Source organism: Lonchura striata, chromosome 10 (genome assembly GCF_046129695.1).
Source record: "Lonchura striata isolate bLonStr1 chromosome 10, bLonStr1.mat, whole genome shotgun sequence".
NCBI classification, from domain to species: domain Eukaryota; kingdom Metazoa; phylum Chordata; class Aves; order Passeriformes; family Estrildidae; genus Lonchura; species Lonchura striata.
The window spans coordinates 6,724,233-6,748,030 of record NC_134612.1 but is presented as its reverse complement, the minus strand read 5'-3'; the positions used below and the strand labels follow the sequence as shown (position 1 = coordinate 6,748,030).

At 46.7% G+C, this 23,798-nt stretch overlaps 1 protein-coding gene across 1 annotated transcript; it reads left to right on the top strand.

Annotated features, from left to right (window-relative positions):
- Positions 1–16,003: 16,003 nt before the first annotated feature.
- DBR1 (debranching RNA lariats 1) lies at positions 16,004–23,564 on the top strand. Its single transcript, XM_021537168.3, has 8 exons — positions 16,004–16,260; positions 16,343–16,467; positions 16,565–16,645; positions 17,658–17,743; positions 18,135–18,359; positions 19,176–19,256; positions 20,406–20,551; positions 21,046–23,564. The coding sequence occupies exons 1-8, from the start codon at positions 16,064–16,066 to the stop codon at positions 21,719–21,721; spliced, it is 1,617 nt and encodes a 538-aa protein (XP_021392843.1). The 5' UTR covers positions 16,004–16,063; the 3' UTR covers positions 21,722–23,564.
- Positions 23,565–23,798: the final 234 nt, after the last annotated feature.

The window sequence follows — 23,798 nt, the reverse complement described above, 5'->3', positions numbered from 1 at the left end:
AAATGAAAACACCCCAGTGAAATTCTGAGCACCCTCTATTCCTGTACAAACAGAAATCTGTTTAATAAAACATTATTATATCACACAGCTAAGTCACTCCACAGTACAGGTATATTTTGGTTTCTTCAAAAGCAAGCATCCAGCACTGTGAAAGGCCAGGCCTGCACCTGATGAAAGCATTGCCCTCCCCACAGTTCCATCCCACCAACTTAGCTCAAAGCCTGGACAAACACAGCCCACACAAGGCAAGTCCCCTTGGTGCTGTTGTAATTTCCCACTGGGTAGAACATAAGTCTAAATGTTCACATTTTACATATTTTAAAGCCTGAAGTTAAAACTGAGAAGCACTGATTCAAGAGTGTTCAATGGAACTTGTGATGTGCCATGTCTGCTCACTGCAGTTACATGGAGTGGCACAGGTAAAGAATCCTTCCCACTTTGTTCTTTGGATTATATAAAGCATTGCAAAGACTGCATTCAGGATTAAGAGCTAACTGCCATGCTGGGCTCTGTAACAGGCTGCCACCTGCCCGTCCCAGCTGCAGGCCAAGCAGCTCCTCAGCTCCTCCTGTCCTGGCCTGCCCCTCTCCACACCCACTGGCACTGCCCCAAAGCCCCTCTGGCATGGGAGGGCCATTCCGAGGGATGAGCAGAGGCATGAGGTGTGCCTCTTCCCCAGGGAACAGTAGTGGTGCCAGCTGTGCCCCTTCCTCAGGGATGAGCCGTGGTACAAGGTGTGCCCTTTGCCCAGGGACAAGCACAGGTACCAGCTGTGCCCCAGCCCCTGCAGTGAGTCAAGGCACCAGAAAGGGCATGCACAGAACCCTTTTCACACCCTGAGGTGTTCACTCCATCACTCACAAAGCCAGGAAAGACACTTTACACCCTCTACTCACTCCTCTCAGGCTTCACTGCCACATGTGCTAAACCCTCTGCTGAATCAGAGCCACAGTTCAAAATGTGTTGTTGGCTCCCCAGTGCCTTCATGGGCTCTGTAAGGAAACTCATGCTAGGCCTCCAAGAAGTCCACTGATCCATGAACTCCCTTCAGCACATCAGGGAAAGAAGTCTGCTGTTTTTCTGAACCTCCATCAATTTAAAACAAGCCTTCTGGCATTTCCTGAAATGACTGCTATATAATACTTAGAGAAAGGAGAAGCCTTCAGGGACAGCTAGTTTGATGAAGAATTAATATTGCTTCTCAAAAAGCATAGGACTTCCTAAGAGCTCCCTTCTTCCTCTGTGTCATACACAGCAAGGACAGACTGATCTTTTAGCAGCAAAGAACAGTTTGGGTTTATACCTAATTTGGGCAATAATTACATCTTGATTAAGTTATTTCTTAATTAGAGTAATAATGTATTAGTCATTGTCTCCTCTGTTACTCCAAGCAAAGTTTCCTCCCGCCAACCAAGCCAGTTTCTCTACTTCTTTAAGCCACCTTCAAGCAATGAAGTTTTTGCATGTGTAAGGTTATTCCTTCAAGGAAAAGCTCTCCTGGATTCCCAATCTAAATGGACTTTTTTTTTTTCTTTTGTTCAACTTTGTATTGCCAGCTATGCCAAATAACAAGGTGTTTGTGCAATGACTGCTGCACTCTCTAACCCCTTTTCATTTGTCTGTATTCCTCTGGTACTATCACCAACCAACACAATGCAAACACAAATTTGCCCAGGCCAACACAAGGATTGCTGCCTCCTGCCTCTGCTGTCAGCACCTTTTACTGCTGCATCAGAGGAGGAAGTAATCAAACAAAGAATACAAAACCTCAATATCCTCTTTCCTTCCATACTAACTAATGTCTTTTCAGTAATTATTTACTAATTGCTTTATTATCACTGTCTGCAAAAACATGCTCAGGTTATTCAAGGGCTGGAGCAGCACAAATCCTTAGAGATGCAGAGTAGAAATTTCTCTCCCACTACCTTGGCCGAGGTAGGACATGCTCAGGTTGCAGCTTTATTTGAATGTGATCTGTTGAACATGATCCAGCATGCAAACCTGGTCAGGACAAAGCCTGAGAGAGGAGTATCCCTGTTTTCAGATCTGGGAATGCAGCCTCAAGCTGAGCTTCAGTTGTGACTCTTGGTGGGTGACTAAAACCTACTATTTATAAGTAGAATTAAAAGACCAAACACATAAAGAAACTTTCCTACTTGGCTCTTTCCAGGCTGTAACTTCATTCCAGTTTGACTCTAGAGCAGCCCCCAGTTCAGAACCACTGCAGAAAGATTCTGTAATTAGGACTGCTGCCATGAAACCAGCCCAGCCCCAGGGATACAGGACTGGCTTCATAACACAAACTGTAAATGAATAGTGCTTCTTGTGTGATTGCAGAATAATGCTTTATGTCTGTCCTATCTCTGCAAGATGACATGAATTGCTTTCCAAAGGAAAAAATTATTGCAGATACTAACTATATAAAAGGTTATTCCACAAGACACACAAGAGATTCTATTCATGCAAAGATTATGCAGAAGTTAAAGAATTGAACAATGACAATCTGTTCAGATTGGGACTGTCAGCCAGCACTTGCAAACTGAAGTCTAGAAAGCTACAGGATAGGGCTCCAATATCTCTGAAAGTCTCTAACTCACCAAAAGTCTTCTTGAACCCTTATCTGCAGCACTAGCAACAGGAGCTAGAAGCCACCATAACACAGTATTGAGTAAGCCAGCCCTCCTGCACCAGGACATGGCCTGAGCATCACTGTGGAACTGCTTGTTTCTAAAGGAAGGTGTGGTAGGACCAACCCTCCAGTTTGGTACTCCTGCAAAAGAAAACAGAGACTGAATAACCTGTCATTTGGACAGTCACCAGTATAGCTTCAGGTATATCACCATGCCTGTGTAATCAGATGTGAGGTCTTACTCTCTTTAGAAAGGTTTGTGGTACCAAAAAGCAGCATTTAACTCTATCTTCTTATTTAGAAATGATTGGGTTTTGTTTAGAATTTTCTGAGCAAGCAGATTTGGGAGCAAGCTATACAGATTATAGAAGAAAAAAGCAGGCAAACAAATTAACATTTCTTTCCAATAAATTTTTGAAACAAATACAGTTCTGCTGGATTAAGTGGAAATTTTATAACCAGACACTTAATTATTTCAGATCACAAAGGAACTGATTAACAACTCGCCATCGTTTGCACAATTTTTTACTCCTCATAAAAGGAACAGGAGACTAAAAAGAGTAACTTTTCTTCCTATATTGAAAAAGTTTGGAAGAAAAAAAACTAAGTTGTTTCTTTGTCCTGTATTTCTTATATATTTACAGCTTATCATATTTTGATATGCTTAATGGCAACGGAACTATTTTGTACGTAGGACTTATGTAGGATGTGCAGCTTTTCAGTCCTCAGGACCAGGAGAAATTTGATGCATGTGCACACATTTGAGGAACAGTAGAAGAAACCACTTACAACATGTACAGTTTGGGGATTACAGGGGTTTATACCACTGACACTGGCACAGCAACCAGAACCTTTAGAATTTTCATTTCTAAAAGGTTTTAGCTACAAGATATTTCATGTTTTTGAAACTGCAACAAACTTGCCTCATAACCCCGGTTAGAGGAGCTGACCTACTCAAAGTAAGCACTTCTATTTGAACCAGAGGACATGTCCTCATAGTCTCAAGTGCTTCAGTATTTAATTACACACATTCTAGAAAAAGGGTCATCATTTCCCATTGAAGTATGTTCCACATCAGGTTTCACAAACAGCTATCCCACTTTCTTATGCTAAATTAAAAGAGCTTTCAGGATTGTCAAATCACCTCTTAGCATTCTGCAAGAGGGCCAGAGAGTCTGAAAGATATCTTCAGTCATTGATATAAGCATTTGCCCGAGTTCTGTCTGTAACTTGTTATTGTTCTTACAAAACCATGGCAGGAGTGGGATTCATTTCACCTACACAGCCATGAAGTGTTCAGTCCTGCTGCCTGTAGGCAATGCAGACAGGGAGGCACCTCAAAAACAAAGATCATCCCACTGAGTTTAACAATCTAGTTTTGAGATTATGAGTTATAGTAGATGAATCCCATCCTTCAGGATTACACAAGAACACAGGAAAAACTATTTCTGTCTCCAACAGTGGTTAAATGCCAATGCTCAAGGACCTAGGAGTATTCTCCTGACCTCCAACTCTTTCCAGTTCATGAGAACTGTGAAGCTGGATGTGGGTTGTGTGTACTTACTAACATTTGGAGGATTTCTCTCCTATCCCTCCCTTGAGCATCCCTGAATTCAACAGAAATTTTTTGCATCCTGAGCATCTTTTGACAAGACATTCTACCATTCACCACCCCTTTCAACCCTGTCACTCACCAGCTTCAGTAAGCCAAGATCTTGTACTGAAACACTGCACAAACACTACATCTCCATACACACTGTCCACAGCATTCCCAAATTTAAAGAACTCCATGTCATCCCTCTGCCTTCTCTTTCCCTTCTCTTAGCTTACTCAGTTCTCCTAGTGCAGAAGCCACTTTGCACCTCTAAGCATTCCCACTGCCCCTCTCATAAGCTTTTCTGGTTTAATTACACACTTCAAGACACAGGAACTCAAAGTGGACAGAGCATTCAGTAAAGATGAGAACCACAGGCAGAAATTCATTTTTGAGCTGCTTTTCAAAAATCAGTATTATCCCTATATAGTGTTTTCCCCTTTCCAGCCTCACTGCTTTCAGATAATGTATTCTCAAGTGTCTGTTCTCATAACCACCTGGGTTAACTCACTCTCTCCTTCTTCCTACTTGTCTTCCAAGAGGAAATAAAGATACTATTGTCCTTTGTAAAATGCTCAGACATCTATTGAGAGAACACTCCATTCAAGAGGAAGGTGCTCACTTCTAGAGATCGATATTTTTATGTAGCCTCAGAAATGGGCAGTAATTCAGAGATGGGCAGTAATAATGATCCAGAGGTCTTGAACAACTATTCTGTGAGGAATGATGGAGCAGGACCAGGCACTTCAGGTCAGAAGAGAGGTGACTTCAGAGAAATATAAATCTCCATGGAAAGGGCAGATAGGGTCTGACTGCTCACCTACTCCTCAGCACAAGAACTAGGTAGTCAGTGTCACAAGAAGCAGGGTAAGAGAAGTACATACATGCAGCAAACCTGGGAAATGTCTCATCAAAGGATGCTACGAACACAGAAAGGTTCTGGGGAGACAAGGGGGACATGTTTTCATACCTCCTCTGTCAAAAGCCACCACCTTTTACAGGTGCCACTTGACATCATTTAATTCTTGCTATGCTGGGGTGGCAAAATAAACAGGGATACTCCCATGGCTCCAGATTTCTATCCCAATCCTTCCTCTTATCCTTCCTACTTCCAAACATATATTTTCCATGCCAAATTCCAGTTTGTTTGGTTACTCTTTTTACAAAGGCTCTTCAATCATGTGCTTGTCTGTAATATTAACTAGAACTCTTTGAGAGGGAAGAACATCTGCCCCTAACTTTGGGAGGGTATGTTATTCATATAACAAAATTCAATAAATTCATATAACAATTCACGTAACAAATACACTATGGATTTACACCATGGCTGGTTTGCTGCCTCTTCTTTTCCTAGAGATGTCATTTCTATTTGCCTTTTTTATTGTTTTTGACTGCTGCTGAGTTTCACAGAGCCTTGTCTGCATTACTTAAAAGATCTCTTTCTTGAATGGCACAGATTCTCATGAGCTCATCACTGCACAGGGAGTTGTTTATTCCTTGTGCACATTAGTTTATATCTGTTGGTATCAAATACCTACAACCAAGTACTGTGAGAACCTTCTGTAACTACAGCCAGTTTTTGTTCCTGCTACCCTAATTCTGTGATTTTCAGCATATACTGTCACTTCATTACTCGGCCTCTCTTCCAGGCCATTTAGAACTTGGTTCAACAACACAAGCCTTAATACAGGTCCCCCCAGGAGTGAAGAGTGATCACTCTTCTTTGGAAAAGCTGACAGTCCTTCCTAGGCTTTAACCAGGTATTAATTATTGAGAAAGCTACACTGCTGCTCCATGGCAGTTAATTTCCTTTAAGGAGCACTAACAAAGTCCTTTGTTAATCTCTCTCTGAAAACCCATACACAGCAGAATATTTGCTTGTCTTTCATGCTTTCTTGTCCAAGAGCTCCAGACCATCAAACTTTACCAGCTGTAGCTGGACTTCAGCATTCCTGCAGTGACCCATGGAGGTCACTGCAATGGGAACACTTATCAAGGCAGGCTTCCAAGCAGACATGACCTTGAGCCTCACTGTCCTGCCTCACTGTGGCAGGACCATTAACACTGCTCTGCAGTCACTGTGCATTCACAGAAGTCAGTTTTTTACACTGAGAAATCTGTTTTGATAGAGTTACCCTAAAGAAAAATAATCCCCCAACACCAATTTAAATACAACCTGTCCACATTAACAGCAGCAATACAAGACAACCCACCACTCAAAAAGATCTGGGCTAGTATCAATAATAATAGTATTCACTGATTTTTAAAAATAAACCTGGCAGTAGATCATAATCCATTGTTTTTAAATACTGACCTGCAGTTAGTAAATGCAGTATTATTCAGTGTAACCCCTCCAGGTTAAGTGACAAGGTTATCTAATACTCCAGGGTCTCCATCCCCTTCAGAAACACCAGCACAGAGTCCCTGAACATGAGTATACCAGAAACTGCTGGGGAGCACCAGTACACAGGCCGTGCAAAGCTTGTCACTGGGATGTCAGCTGGGAAGGAGAAGAGTTAACAGTACCAGGAAAGATGTCACCCTTTTCAGCTTTTCTGAAATACCTTTCTTCAACTTTCCATTTGCACAGTCTTGGAACTAAAACTGACCAGACAGGAATTTGTGCCCCATGAGACTGGCTTCCAGTTAGACAGATGAGACAGCAAGAGAGTAAAAGCTCACACAATTTTTCCACGTAACGCCAACCCATTACACATAAACATTTTGCCAACTATTTATTGTTCCAGCCTCACGTCTGTAGACCCACCAGTATTGCTCACTTAGCAGGACCCAAATACATTCACAAACATGCTGAATTTTTGCAAGGCACAAGAAAAATTAATACCTGAGCTCTGACACACTGACAGAATAAGGTGACCAACCAGTAAAACACTGGAGGTGGACAAGCTGCAAAAGCACATAATTAGCAAGGCTCAGGGCAGAGGTCAGAAAGCCTGCTTGATTAAGTAATGTGTCTCCTGGCTGTTTATAACCGTATATGGAAAGAGATAATTTCATATTAGCAAGATAAATTTATTGTTCCTGGAATGTTAGTTCAGTATTAAAAGTATCCATTCACTTTACATGAATTAAAGTGATTTTATTTAAGTGTTAAAATAACAAAGGAAGATTTGTGTCCAAGCTAGCATTCCCTTGGTCATTAACTTCTGCTGACGCTGAGGTTACAATTTACAAACTCCCTGAAACTATTTTTGGAAACTTACTTTGAAGTTAAATTTCTCCTGTAGCAGAGTAGCCATCAGCTAGTGGTCTGCAGAATAAATACTTCTAATTTGATAACAACTAAAACAATTGTTTTCATTTATTGCCCATGTATTCAGAGTTCATGCATTTCTCATTGCTTGACATATCCAACTTCTTCAGGTCTTACATGTATCACACTAGAGTCACTTAAACCCTCAAGCATTCAAATTTTTGGTAAAATTCTCTTTGTCTAAGGTGATAGCCCATTTCTCCAGGGCAGTCTCAGTTCCCAGCCCATATCTGGTCCCAGCTGGAGTACTGCTGTAGCTATTCCATGGGTCAGCAACAAGCACAGTGAGACAGAAAAGCTCCAACTCTGTGCTGCATTCCCACCCCCTCCTCTGAGGCACAATCCCAGGAGCCAGGAGCTGTCATTCCCACCAGCCATACCTTGCACAAGCCCATTCCTGCCAGCCTCCAGCACACACTGGGAACAGCAGCAGCTGTCAAAATGCAACAAATTACACCAAAAGGTGCAGCATGTCCTGGCATTCAACAACTCTGGCACTGCTACAGATTTTTGTGCCTGTGCTTTTGATAAGCCACCCCAGAGACACAGAGCAGTGTGCTCAAACCAAGGCACAGTTTAAGGGAGCATAACTTTTCTGTCCCCTGTCCTCTACAAAGAAAAACTAAAAGTGTTTAAGCCTGACATCCCAGTAAGATTGAGGAAATAATTTCTCCTGTGTCTTTATTAACCCAGGGAGATTTACAAAACAACAATGAAGCAAAGAGAATTTCCACTAACTTCTCCCTTTTCCCTGTGTATTTAAATAGAAGCAGATTAAAAACAAAAGCAATACACACAGGAAAAAAACCAAACAGAAAACCAGATAAATGCAAAGATTACTTCACTTTAAGTGGACAGCCATGTTCACATTTGTGAAGCTGCATATTCATTAAAATGAAGTAATTTTAAACTAGCTCGTGTTTTACATGTATGACCTCGGGTATTGCCTCCTGCACCCTGCCCAGACATTATTCTGCAGTCAGAATTACTCATTTCTCCATCAGCAGAGTATTTGCATATTAATCAAACACTGATTAATTGTTAACATGGTTAATTACCAACATTGATAATATTTTCCAGTATTATCCTCATTTTACCCTGCAAAGAAAATACATCTGTTTCTGGTGCTCAAGCTCTGATTTCTCAAATTATGTGACATTAGGGAGTGTTTCTTTTGGTCAAAGAAAAGCACCTGCTTAGTCACAACTGCCCTGGCAGTCCTAGCTCAGAAATTCCACAAACTAGACTCAGGGATATAAGCAGCAGAGAAAATACAACAGTGAATTCTGCTGGAAGAATCTTTTCCCATAACAAATATAAAAACAGTTCTTTATGACAGCACTCAACTAGGTTAATTATGGATGAGAAAGTTCCCCTCCTCCTCCTGTAGCTCTACTATGCTGCTCCCATTTCTGACAGAATTGGAGCACAGGATCTAAGCTCTAACTGAACCTTCAGAAAAGTTCTTACAGGGAAGAGGAACATGCAGTCACTTAAGTCAAATCAGTATTGGAAAACATTTACACAACTAAGGCAAAGCAAGCTCTGCCCTGCATCTGGACATGCCAGCTTCAGAGTTACTTCAAGTCAGGTTTTCTGTGTAATTCAAGGGCAGAGATGTTCTCTATGGAGAACGGTCCTTACTAAAAACAAAAAACCACCAGCCAACACTCACCCCACCCATGGAAAAAAAAGGGAAAACAAATTCCACCATGCAGCATCATATTTATACCTCCAGGGCTACCAGCAATGAGTGTCAGACCGCAGGGCTCCAGCACAGAGCTTTCTGAACTGCCTGAGTCACATTATTCATCACCTGCTCCACAGGTTGCAGCTGAAGGAAATGAAATAGATGCTTTACCAGAAAATCTCTGCAGTGTTTGGCCGTCACACATCAGTCAGCTGTAATTTGAGGAGCTTTGCCCACAGCTACCTTTAACATTGCACCTCTGTGTAAATTACAACTACAATATAATATGATGAGGCAGTGGTTGCAAAGGTCTAGGTAATGGAAATGGGCCATGTGCCACAAGGGAACTTCGACTTTTCTCTTTCATTTTCAGACAAATATAAATCAGTTGCAACTGATACACAGTGTTACCCTTTCCAGATATATAAATACTAGGAAAAAACCCAAACAGCCCACCACTATCTCATGCTTCAGTTTCTCAAAATCCAACAGACATTAAACACATAATTTTATATAATAAAATCTAACAGTACTGACAATCTCTTCAAAGTTCTCACTAAAATAACCTCCCCCTACACAACCTGAGAGAGCAGACCTGCCAAGCTTGAGAGATTGACAAGAAAAAATTCAAGAGAGAAGGTGACTTAAAGAAATGGTTATTGAATTTTTGGAAGAGTTATTGCCTGAAACAGGCACCACATATGAGCTAAAGCCATGAGACCATCACCAAGAAAAAAATGCCCTGCCTTGCAGGCAGCACTTAAACAGCAAACAGCTTGGGGGACTACCTGCCTGTGGAATCCTTCCCCAGCTGCAAAGACTGGAGAATAGAGCAGCATACCTCCCACGGTTTCCTTCTTCAGCAGGAAAAAGAGAGTTAATATAATTAGTCGCAGGCTTAAAAATATTTACATTACTTGAGACCAACGCAGTCTGATGACCCGCAGAGAGAATTACTCCGGCAGGAACACCTCCTTCATAAATCATTCCACTCGTTATTCAAACTCAGTTTCACAAGTTTATGCTCAGCTTAATCTCGAATTCATCTGCCCGTGAACCAAGAAGTCTGGTAGCCAAAGCCGTTCCCTTTCTCGCTTATGAAGAAATACATCGGGGAAAAAAAAACCTGAATCCTGCTTTTACGACCACGTATTCATTCACAGCTGCAGCGAAGATAATGGAAGGTCCCAGGGTACTGGGGCAAGTGGTCACAGAAAAAGAACAGCCTGAGGACGCCTCACCGGAGTTAACAGCCAACACCTCCGGGCCAGCCCGGGCTGGGGACACGCCGTGCTCAGAACCTGCTACGCCTAAGCCCCAGGGGACAGCTCACGGCCCCGAGCGGGACACCACGGAGCCCCGGTGCTCCAACCGTGCGGGGCGAGCATCGCCTCCCGCGGATGCCGGCACTGCCGGCCCCCACCGCCCTCGGCACACCCCGCCAGACCCGCGCCAGCGCCCGCACCGGGACCCCCGCGCCGCCTCCTCACCCGCAGACACAGCCCCGGGCCCCGCGGGACCGACCCACCGCCCCAGACAGGGCGAGCCCCGGCCCGGGCCCCGCCGCTCCCCGCACGTACCCGCCGGGGCAGCGCCCCGTCCCGTCCCATGGCCAGCGCCGCTCCCGCCGCCGGGCGCGCTCCGCCGCCCGCCCCGGCCGCCCCTTCCGCACGGCCGGGCCCGCCCAGCGCCGGGGGCGGGACGGCCCCGCCTCGGAGCGCCCCCGGCCCCGCCTCGGAGCGCCCCCGGGCCGCCCCCCGGCCCCGCCTCGGAGCGCCCCCGGGCCGCCCCCGGGCCCGCCTCGGAGCGCCCCCGGCCCCGCCTCGGAGCGCCCCCGGGCCGCCCCCCGGGCCCGCCTCGGAGCGCCCCCGGGCCGCCCCCCCGGGCCCGCCTCGGAGCGCCCCCGGGCCCGCCTCGGAGCGCCCCCGGCCCCGCCTCGGAGCGCCCCCGGGCCGCCCCCCGGCCCCGCCTCGGAGCGCCCCCGGGCCGCCCCCGGGCCCGCCTCGGAGCGCCCCCGGCCCCGCCTCGGAGCGCCCCCGGCCCCGCCTCGGAGCGCCCCCGGGCCGCCCCCCGGGCCCGCCTCGGAGCGCCCCCGGGCCGCCCCCCCGGGCCCGCCTCGGAGCGCCCCCGGGCCCGCCTCGGAGCGCCCCCGGGCCGCCCCCCCGGGCCCGCCTCGGAGCGCCCCCGGGCCCGCCTCGGAGCGCCCCCGGCCCCGCCTCGGAGCGCCCCCGGGCCGCCCCCGGCCCCGCCTCGGAGCGCCCCCGGCCCCGCCTCGGAGCGCCCCCGGCCCCGCCTCGGAGCGCCCCCGGGCCGCCCCTCGGCCCCGCCTGCGGCTCTCCCGGCTCCGGGCGGCGGGTTTTGTTTTTCCCTCAGGAGCGGCACCAACGCCCTCATAGAATCACGGAATCGTCAAGGTTGGAAGAGACCTCCAAGATCATCCAGTCCGACCATGTGGACAGCACTGCCACTGTAACCACTAAACCACATCAGCCAGCGCCAGACCCAGACCCAGACGCCTCCTGTACACCTCCACGCACTCCATCACCTACCTGGCAACCTATTCCAATGCCTGGCCGCTCAAACAGTGAATTTTTTTTCTAATAGCTAATCTGAATCTCCCCTGTCTTGCCTTGGGGCCATTTCCTCCCGCACGGCAGAGACTGGCCCCACCTCACTACAGCCTCCTGTCAAGGAGTTGTACACAGCGAGGAGGTCTCCCCTGAGCCTTCTCAAAGATAAATAAACGCAGCTCCCTCAGGTGTTCCTCATGGAGCATGTTTTCTAGATCCTTCCCAAGCCTTGTTGCCCTTCTCTGGATATGCTACAGCCCCTCAATGTCCTTTTGGAGCTGAAGGGCCCTAAACTGAATGCAGTGCAGCATCCCCAATGCTGAGTACAGGGGAGGAATGACTTCCTTGGTCCTACTGGTTACAATGCCCTTGATACAGGCCAGGATGCCACTGGCCTTCTTGGCTGCACTGCTGGCTCATATCCAGTTGCTGTCGACAAGCCCCCAAGAGTCCCCCTCTTCTGAGCAGCTCTCCACCCACCCCTGCCCCAGGCTGCAGCTGCAGGAGGTTGTCATGACCAAAGTGCAGGATGTGGCACTTACTGAACCTCATGTTGCTGTCCTCAGCCCTTTGATCGAGTCTGTCCAGGTCTCTCTGCAGAGCCGTCCTGCCCTTGAGCAGATCAACACTCCCAACCAGCCTGGTGTCCTCTGCAAATTTACTGAGGGTTGCTTCATCTCTTCCTCCAGACAGCTTCCAGCCCTCATTGGCTGGAGGTTATCAGTAGTGCCCCCCAGCAAAGCAGTGTCCTCTGGCAAAAGGTACAAATTAAGAGGGAAAGAGCTGTGTTGGTGCAGCTGGAACAGGGAGGCAGCTGCAGCGCCACAGCCCAGAACAGGCCCTGCAATGGCAGCTGTGTTGCTGCACTGCAGATCATGTTGCAATCATCAGACATGATCTAGGGGAGGAGATGCCCAAAGACACCTGTACACAGCTGCAGGTAAGCCATGTGATATTCAGGCCAGCCGTGGGGCCTTTACCTAAGGGAGCTTTAGTCTTGTCTGGTTGCAGCAGCCCCTCCCTTCAGCTGCACACACAAGCCGACCTGCCATCTCACATGCTCTCACAGCTTATAGGGGCAGCTCCAAATCTCAGCTGGAACACATCAGATTTGTCTTTTGCACACCAGTGTATCTCCCTCTCCTTCACAAACACTGTCTCCCAGCATTTCTCCTGTACCTCCTTTCTCAGCCATGCTGTCCCTCCTCAAAAGTCGGACAGATGTCTCCCTTTTGCTGTTCCTCTTCATTTTAGTAATATGTAAATCATGCTAGAAACCTATTAGTATACTCTAAAAACACTAGGAAGCACTTGACAGAAAAGTCTTCAAAAGTTCTTCTCATTCCATTCTCAGAGATTAGGGAAGCAACTCATCATCTACAGCCCCTTCAGATGCCTTTTATTCTTAATTTCTCTGCAGAGAAAAACTACTTTCATGATACTAAGCTACCACAGTCAGCTCAGGAAAAAAAAAAATTATTTACTGCTCAATGCAGGCAGGTAAGATCCAAAAGGGCAACTCAAACAATCTACTGACCTGAGCTTGCTTGTTGGGACTTTTCCCTCCTTGGCCTCACAGTTCCCTGGCCATTCATGCAGGACAGGATGTGCACTTGGTCCTCTGCTGCAGGACTGAACATTCAGGCATGAGACACATGCTGGAGACACAACTGGGGCAAGAGACTATGACTGCAAAACCCAGTCCAAGGCCAAGCATGCTTCATCCATGCGATGGAAGAGAACTGTGCTTCAGTCACATGGGTTTTCAAACAGTCTTGAAGGACTGAACAAAATTACAATAACATAGTTAAGCATTAACTTGCTGCCACTTACCCTGTAAACAGCAGCATGGCTGATCCCCTTTGTGCTCTGGAAAGGTCAGAACAGTTTTGCTCAGTGAACACTGAGTTTAATTACAGATATTGAGATGCATCATGAGTACTGTACAAGTACTAAAATACTAAAATACTGTGACAGAAAATACTATGACATAAAAGAAGCCCAACTTTATAGACTCTATTGTGCACCAGTTCACTTGGGATTAGTGGCACATGGATTATAAAACATGAGCCCGAGCCAACACACTCAGGAAATACAATTATCAGTTTACCTTGCCTGTCTGGGGATGAATTTGGGTAGGCAGGTATCTCAGGAAGCCCCTTGAGATGGTGTACTCTGGTTAAGGTGGTATCTTCCAGAGATTCATGGACCTTTCTCGTCTCTCACCCCCTTCCTTTCAGGAACTCTGAGAGATGGCAAACACAAGAGGTTGTTGTTCTCCCACAGAGGGTTGAAAAGCTTTTCCAGGAGAGGTGCTGGACTGATGAGTTCTCGCACTACTCCAGGTAGGTCTAAGCAAAGTTAGTGAAAGAGCCAAGTGCACCCAAAGCACTCCCATGTGTGCTTTCCCCTTGGAGACTTGTGGAGTTTGGAAACCAGAGGAATTTTCCCCTTCACTTCAGCTAGGTTTGGAGGAGCCCCAAAGTACACAGAGTAATGTAACACTGTGAAATTATGAAATGTAGGAGACAACACTCATATTTTCTTAGTATCAAAAGAGAGGCCATTATGTAATTCTTGCTACCACGGGGGAACAGGAATGTCTACTTGGTTCCATGATTACAGGGGGAAGTAGTAGGAAGTTAATGCTTAACTATGTCCTTGCAATTTGGTTCAAAGACTTAAAAAAACCTTCAAACCAGTCTTGAAGTGGAAAAAGTCTGGAGCAGTTTTACTACGTGACAATGCAAAGCCACCCTACAATCCAATGCACTGTCCTTCCAAAGCAGGAAATCAGTGCTTTCCAAAGAAGAGCCTGTCAGTCCGCGAGGAAAAGGGGAGAGCCCCGCGATTTCTCATCCCGCCTCACAAGCGCTTGCCCTGGTGTTGTCACTGACTCTTCCTGCCCCTGTGTGCTACAAAGTTACAGAAGCCAGAGCTTTGGCTATGCTAAAAACACACCTGCCTGAGGCTGAACTGGTCCCGACTCGGTGTTTTATCCGCTCAAACGCCAGGTGGAAGGGTGCACAGCCACTGCTCGTGCTGCTCCATCACTTTGTGGTCTGTGAGCCACGCGTGAGGGATAAGTACAGCTTGTGCTGCTCCCCACTGGGCTGGCCGAGGAGGTGCGGGCAGTGCTCGGCGGGTGCTGTGGTGCCGGGGGAGCCGGACAGCCCTCCCAGTGCAACCTTCCCCGTGCAGCCTTCCCTGTGCAGCCCTCCCAGTGCAGCCTTCCCTGTGCAGCCCTCCCAGTGCAGCCTTCCCGGTGCAGCCCGGGTACCCCCGCAGGGGCTCCTGCCCCGTTGTACAACCCCATTCTCTGCGTGTGATGAGCCTTTCTGATAGTTATTACAGACCGTGGTGTTCATCGCTGTGCCATTGTTACTGCCCACAGTGAAGGTCCCACTGGCCAGCTACAGAATCATGAAGTCAGTCACTAAGGCTGGAAAAGACGTCCTAAGATCATCGAGCTCAACCTGTGGCGATGCCCGACTTTACAAGCAGACCAGGGCACTGAGTGCCACGTGAAGTCTTTCCGTAAACACCTCCAGGGATGGGGACTTCACCGCCTCCTTCGGCAGCCCATTTTCCAACATTTTCCAGTGTCTAATCACCGTTTACATGAAGGAATTCCTCCTGACGTCCAACCTAAACCTCTCCTGGTGCAACTTGAGGCCATGTCCTCCTGTCCTGTCCCTGTTCCCTGGGACCAGAGCCCGACCTCCCCCTGGCTGCACCCTCCTGTCAACAGGGAGTTGTAGAGAGCAAGAAGGGTCCCCCTGAGCCTCCTTTTCTTCAGGTTGAGCTCCCCCAGCTCCTCCTCTCAGACTGGTGACCCTTTCCCAGCTCCGTTTTCTGCTCTGGACTCGCTCCAGAACACCTCCAGGGACGGTGACTCCACCGTCTCCCCGGGCAGCCCATTCCAATGCCTGGCCACCCTTTCTGTAAAGAACGGGCAAGGCTGGAAGCACCATCCGATGTCACCGGGTCCGAGCTCCCTGCTCGGGTAGGGCGGGAGGGGACCACCGGAGGTCAGGGGGCAGGGTCCCGCGGGCAGGGCTCTCGGCAGCCCGTGGGCAGCGGCGATGAAGGGGCAGACCCAGGTTCCCCTCCCGCGGTGTCCCCGCGGCCCGTGATCTCCGGGCCGCGTCTCCCGCACGGCGCAGGCGCGGCAGAGGAGCGCGGGAGGTGACGCGAGAGGCGCGCGCGGCGGTGACGCGAGAGGCGCGCGCGGCGGTGACGCGAAAGGCGCGCGCGGCGGTGACGCGAAAGGCGCGCGCGGCGGCCGCTCAGTGCAGCGGTGGCGATGAAGGTGGCGGTGGCCGGGTGCTGCCACGGCGCCCTGGACAAGATGTACGAGACGCTGGAGCTGCTTCAGCGCCGCCACAACGTGCGGCCCGACCTGCTGCTCTGCTGCGGGGACTTCCAGGCCGTGCGCAACGAGGCGGACCTGCGGTGCATGGCCGTACCGGCCAAGTACCGGCACATGCAGACCTTTTACCGGTGAGCGCCGCCGGCCCGGCCCCGGCCCCCGACCCGACCCACGCGGGCTTGGCCGGGTCCAGCAGCTGCCGTGTCTCCGCAGGTACTACTCGGGCGAGAAGAAAGCCCCGGTGCTCACCGTGTTCATCGGCGGCAACCACGAGGCTTCCAACCACCTGCAGGAGCTGCCTTACGGCGGGTGGGTCGCGCCCAACATCTACTACTTGGGTAAGGTCCCTCCGCTCCAGTCCCGGTCCCCCGGCGATTTCCCCCACAGCCCCTGCCCTGCCCGGCCCCTCCGTGACCGCCCTCCCGTGTCCCGCAGGTTACGCGGGCGTGGTGCGGTTCCGCGGCGTGAGGATCGGCGGCATCTCGGGCATCTTCAAGTCTCACGACTACCGGAAAGGTACCGGGGCAGCGGGACCGGCGGGGCGGGCAGCCGAGAGGGGGGAGCCGGGGCCGCAGCCTGGTGTGAGGGTCTGGCTGTGCTCAGCCCCGAAACGTCTCTTAGCGTGGAAACGGCCCTTGGTTCAATACACGGATTTTTCTGGAGTTGGTAGATGAGTCTGTAGCTGCCCGGCAACCACAGCAGGAAGCAAGGCGCCTTTGGCGTGTTGTGGTACAGCGTATATTTTTCCATGGCAGTGTCCTTTCAGCGTGCAGTGCAACACTGGTTTTCCTTGAGTGAAACAGTCAGTTTATAACTGTGACACTATATAAGTGTATTGTCCTGCCCTGAAGTTTAGGGCCAGTACATCTTGTTCCTCCTGGTTATGTGGGTGTGTATTCAAGAGTTCTTCCTGGGAAGGGTGTCACAGATGATACCCCGTGTCAGTGAGTAGAAGATAGTTTATTCTTTCTGATCTCAGCACTTGAAAGAGTGGTCTCTGTGGTTACTGTACTGTGCTGTCTTTAGTAACAAATAACTTCAGAGAAGCTTTACAAAGTACTGAATCAGTTTTCTAGAACACTTGGTTCTGTGTAATGCTTGCCAATGCTAATTCAATTTGCTGTCATCAAGGGGGCACTTTATATGCCTAAATATTGCATGAGGGAGATGAGATTCTTTAGGCAATAACTAAAACAGCAATTTTTCTGTCAATTCTGTAGAGTATGTAGGAGCTATGCTAGGCATTCATGTGTTTTGGCCTAAGGCAAAGTTGGAAACTCATCCCTTTGTCAGGATACATGTTGGTGCTTCCGGAGCCTGTGGTGCCTCTGGACAGTGACTGGGATGTTTAGGCTGCTGCTGAACCTGTTAAGCTGTAGTTTCATGGTGGGTGGCAGCGCTCTGAACAATCATGAAAAATCACAGTCTTGTATTTGGGGTTACTCTAGGTGCCTGTGTGACCCAAAAAAGCTGCTGTGTCAGAGGAAACTAGTGATTCAGACAACTATTCTTTTTTCCAACATTTCAGGCCACTTTGAGTGCCCACCATACAACCAGCAGACCATCAGAAGTGCTTACCACGTGAGGAATATTGAAGTCTTCAAACTCAAACAGGTCAGTGAAAAGCCCATTCTATAAACAAGGGTAATTTTCATTAATTTGGAAATAGAAAGTTAAAGCTACTCTGATCACATATGCTGAATATTGAACATGCTTTAACAGGTTGATCAGAACATCTGAGGGGTGTGTCCTTTGAGGAGGAATATTGTGCTGAGCCATTATCCCTTTTAAATAAAGCTTTTAAAAGTTTCCTGGGGAAGAAGATACCTTTGACTGTGGGCAGAGGACTTGCTCTCTATCTATGATTTCCTTTGAGTGCCTGACTTATGGTGATGATATGAACTCTTTTATAAGGCCGTATAAAGCACAGCTGGCTGCCTCAAGTAATCTCCAAACCCCTTTGTAAATATGTTGTATTTATGCCATGTGCTTTTTGGCCTGACAGCTAAAACGTCCCATCGATATATTTATGTCACATGACTGGCCAAGGAGCATCTATCACTATGGAAACAAGAAACAACTCCTCAAAATGAAATCCTTCTTCCGTCAAGAAGTGGAGAGCAACACTTTGGGAAGCCCTGCTGCTTCAGAGCTTCTGCAGCACCTGAAACCCACCTACTGGTTCTCAGCACATCTCCACGTTAAATTTGCAGCTTTCATGCAACACGAGGTAAAGGGAGACAGAAAATGAATGTTTGTGTCCCAAGCACACTTTAGAATTCTCATTCAGGTAATCATGTCCAGAAAAGCAATTTAGTGGTTTTTGTTCTTAAAGGTCAGTTAAAACCATGAAAGATTAAGTGGTGTTAGGATTACTGTTTTATGTAAACTAAAGAGGTGTTATAAATGAAGGGTGTAAATCCCTAATCTTCTTCAGGAACAGCATGAAATAGCTATTGTTCTTGAAATTCGTTAATTTAACTGTATAGAAAAGCACTCTTCTGCTCTGTTGGGGAAGTAGGTAACTTCACAATAGCTGAGAAAAAGAAGGCAACTTCAAAAAAGGTGATAAGGGAGTGACTGAAGAGGATGGTTAGCTGACAGTGGGAAGATCCCTGTAGTACAGTTTTGCAGGTCTGGTAGCCCAGGTTTAAGCCAAAAACCAGTCTGTAGCTGAAACAGTTATTTCTGAAGTGGTGCCAGTCCTATTTGCAAGTTATTTATCTATAAAAATGTAAGTCCAGACCTTGTAGACTCGACAAGTCTGTTTCCAATTAAATTTCAATTTTTCTTTTCCAAGGCTGTATGTGCTCAGCTTCCTTGGTTAGTGCTGAAATGTAGCTCTTGCTTTATCTTGCTAATATCTGCATCCTGCTTCCTGTTAGACTCCCAGTGAAGTCTGTCATTCTCTTTGTCCCTGCTAATTTTCTATTTCAAAAAGTATTTTTCTGTAGAAATTAACCCTTTAAACCTGTCTATACAGCTTGTTTAGAATGGTCAAATTTCACATAAGTGTTAATGATTGTGTTAACCATTTGCTTCCTAGACAAACTCCAAAGAAGAGTTACCAAAAGCAACCAAGTTTCTGGCTCTGGATAAGTGCTTGCCACACAGAGACTTCCTGCAGGTGATGAACATTTGTAGAAGGTTTTCACTTTAAGAATTTCATTTGTTTGAACTGCTAGTGCTATTCTTAGGTATAAGATGAAGAATAGTGATGATAAGTGGAGGAATTTTAAAGAAACTAGGAATGCTGGGTGTATGGAATAGTCTTTGTAGGATTTTGTCCTGAACTAGGCAGACCATGTTGTGTAGGTGCAGTGTTTCCTTAATCCTACCATTTCCATCCAGCTTAGAACAAGTACCTGACTCCAATGGATGAGTCTAAAATAAATTATTGTGAGAGTGGGCTGCTGACAGCGTGTTTTTCAAATGCAGTGGCAGAAAATGGTCAGGGCTGTGCAGTGGCAGCCGGGCTCCTGAAAGCAGCTGGGAGATGCTCTCTTGGAGTGAGGAGGAGTTTTTCCCTGAGGCCCCAAGGAGATTGTGGGAGTCCTTCCCAGGGAGATTGGGCGTTTACAAGGTCCCAGTCCCACGGCCACTCTGCTGAGCTGAGCTCACACACAGTAAGGAGAAGCAGTGAAGGACAGAGCTCCACAGTGGCAGCGAATTCTCCCTGTAGCAGCAGCCTGGCACCAAGACCACAACTGTCTCACCTCTGATCCTGAGAGTGAGCAAGGGCCGACCCCAGCTCCTCACCCCCAGCCAAAAACTGGCAGTATCTCTGCCTTTCCCAAGAGAAACCCCCCCACCTAAGAGATGTAGCAAACTACATACCCTCCCTTGTCTTGGCCACATCTTTTTTCTCTTAAGTATCTGTTGTTCTGATCTCTTAGATAACAAATGGGAGAAAAATTCCTGATGATAAACTGAAAAAAAAAAAAAAGAAAAAAAATCCTGCCCTCCAACAGAAGGCAGCATGAATTTAGAAGCAGGCAAATTCTAAGTTCCATCATTGTCCAGTTGCTGGCAGTAAGGGAGAGAGTGTGTTCTGCTTTTTAATTGCTCTAAGCTGAAATTTAGAAATGCCTTTTTTACTGTTATTGTCCTTTGTTAGCCCTTCATGAGGGGCTGGCTTGAGAGGATTTGTTTGGTTGATACCACTAGTTCAATGTACCTTAAACTTCATTAAAACTCTGTACAGTGAAACTTTAATCAGATTCTGGTGTCAAGAGAAATAACTCACTTCATCTGTTTTCTGTGTGTTTGTAAGTAGATAATAGATGTGGAGCATGATCCCAATGCAGGCGACTCGCTGGAGTATGATGCCGAGTGGATTGCAATCCTCAAGGCCACCAACAGTCTTGTTAATGTGACCCAGAGCTCCTGGAATATGCCTGAAAACAATGGTCTCCATGCCAAGTAAGTTGTCTGCAAAACAGAGATGAAAGTGTGGTTTGATTGTTTTTTCTGGACTGGAAGTAAAGTTATATGGGACTTGTGTTTCTGTTCTGCAGCCTGTAATGCCTGCAGGACTTGGTAAATGCCTTGGGAAGAAAAGGGGATGTTGATAAAAGATTTAGTCTAAAGCATACAACTTTTTTACTCTTCGACCTGGGAAGTTTTGTTTTGCAAACTTAGATAACCAGCATTTGAAGGATAAAACTATACCATGAGGCTGAAAATCAGGCTGGTTTATGGACATGGGTTAACATAATACACTAATCCTTGGTGGGGAGAAGGGCGTCTCAGTACTGACCAAAAGAGAATGAAAACCTTCCTGGAAAAGCACTTGCAGAATAAAGTGTCTGTTGTAAAAGATTTTATAATCCATCTTTGAAGGTTGCACTGTGTGGTGGGAACAAGCAGTACCTTTTGACTTGCTACACTTGTTTAAACTTTATGCACTTGTTTAGGTGGGATTACAGTGTGACAGAAGAAGCCATTAAAGAGGTGCTAGAAGAGCTGAACCATGACCTCAAAATTCCTTGCAACTTCACATTGACAGCTGCTTGCTACGATCCCAGCAAGCCCCAAAAAAACATGGAGCCAGTTCATACCATCAATCCACAGACTACTGAGTTCTGTGCCCAGTTTGGCCTCACTGACATCAATGACAGGATCCAGCAGGCTAAAGAAGAGAGCTCAGGACGAGGTGAATGTGAAGAGGAGGAGGAAGAGGAGATGGACAGTACTGGGTCAGCAGAGGAGCCCAGTGAATACAATACAGATAATTCTGGCCTCTCATCCTTTAATCCGGATGAAATAATGCTGGATGAAGAAGGTGGCGATGAAGACTTGAGTACGTGTTCTGTAGATCCCTCCCCTGATCACCCTCCTGAGTTCTCTACGAGCTTCTCTGACATCCGGATCATGCCAGACTCCATGGTGGTGTCATCTGACGATGCCATGGACTCCAACAACGAGGAACTGGAGAAGTCTGGTGGGAGCAAGCAGGGGGAGGAAAAGAGCTCCACTGAGAGGTCGTTAAAGCGCATTGGTGGTGATGAGAACGGGAACAGTGGTGTTAAAAAAATCAAGAGAAGGAACCAAGCTATCTATGCTGCAGAGGATGAAGATAAAACAGATTAGTACTTCAGAGGGTGTGTAACTAAATTCTCTCCCAGCCTTTCTGTGGAAAGGTGGTGAGAATTGTACTGAACTACGCGTGCTTTTAATGTCACGTGATCTTAGTCATGTTACTTTCCTAAATTCAGAGGCTAGATGTACTTCTCACAGGGAAGGTGATTTACACAGAATAGACATCATAGAAAGAAGCTGAGACTTTTCCAACAAAGTACTTTTGCAAAGGATGTAAAGCTCATATATCCTTGATTTTGCTTCAGTTCTTGGTGTATGGTGTATACTCCATATCTTCGGCTGAACTAGACTCACCATGCTTGTTTAACATGAACTCTTAAACTATAGTTTCAGTCCAAGCGAGAGGATGTCTGATTTACAAGACTGAATGATTTTATTTTATTGCTTTTATCTTGTTTTATACTGAACTATTAATACAAAGTAGCATATGCAATAACCCTATGAATGAAATTTGAAAATAGAATTCCCATGATAACAAAACAGCAATAGAAGAATGAAGATTTTTGTTTCTGGTAATAGTAATGCCACAGAAAAAATCCTTGGTCATAAACAAAACAATATGTCTTGTCCAGGATTGGCTTTTAATTACAGTTTTGATAGCAAACCAAGTCTTGATTTGGAGAATTATGGTTTTATGGGGACCATGGAAGGGTGCATCTCTGTTCTTAAAACTCATTTTCGTTCTCTTTCTTAAAATTTGAGAACAATGTCTTAAAACGGAAGTAGTTAGGAAGGACAGCTTCCTAAATGTGGACACCACCATTATCTCAACTCTGACTAATTAGGGCTGTGTTTTGTGTTCATACAAGGTGGTGGGAGTATAAGTTGTCTGATACAGTAACGCCTCCCATTATCATTAGGGTCACTTTTCTCTTGTCATTTCAGTAGCTGTAACTTGCTGAACTCTTAAAACTGGATTTGGAATCTTCCAAAGCACCTTTGTAATCTTCAGCTGAGGGAGAACAGGAGCTGCCAGAATAGACACCCTCTTTTTTTTTTTTTTTTTTGCCCTGAATTATTAGTAAATGGCACTCCTTTGGCCTAAGAGGCGATGGGGATAAAACTGAGTTAATTAATGAAAATGGCAATGTTTTCAAGCATATGCCATTAGACTCATTAGCCTTCCTGACAGATGGAATTCTTAGATGGAGTTCCTTACGGCTGTGCTGCCCCAAGAGCAGAAGTAGCTCCTGTCCTTTTCCTCCTCCAAGGCACAGGAACTGAGAAGAAGAAATCATCCTGACAGGAACAGGGAACTGGACAGGGAGCAGTGAGTGAAATGCATATGAGTGTGAATTGTATATCAGGGTCAGGAATTGTGTCTTTAAATCATTTCCATGATCTGGGGTTCATCTTGCTTCCTCTTCTGTCAAGCAGTTCACAACAAAAACTAAGTTAAGTATTCAAGGGCTAGGAAAGGGCGTAATTAATGCTCTCAACAGTTGAATTAACAGCTCATCTGTCAGAACAGCACCAAAGAGCTGTGCTGAGGTATGAGGAGAAACTGGGAGTAACCCGGGTGTAACAGTTAGGGTATTTTAAATAGCAGTGAACTGTCAGGTAAGTTATTGAAGCAGACGAATTTCTTTAAGGGTCCTGGGTCTGCAGTGGTAAAATCTTAGTTATGCCTCATGATTTGAACACTATAATGGAAATAAAGCATTTTAAATATAAATTCTGTTACGGATTTGAAAAGCCTCCCAAGGAACCTAAGCATGGCATTGAGTTCTCAGGGTCCCTGCGCAGGAATAGAGGATGTATCTTGCATGTAACAGACTTTTCAGTCTGATTCCTTTTGTTTTTAAAATAAATTTCAGTCCTATGTTGTCCCATGCCTCCCCACGCCTCTTCTGATAAATGTGTTTCTAGAAGGCAGGAGACTTAGGCAAGACACAATACTGATTTTTGAACCTTTAAAGATTTTTTAATAAAGTATTTCAGCATCCATTGAGCAGATTGCAGCTGGTAAACACAGTGAACATAAATGTTTTTTCAGTGTGAATCATGTCTGACCTCTGGAGTTGCTGTGCCCTTTCCTGCAGCTGTTTACACCCTCTTTGCATTTTGC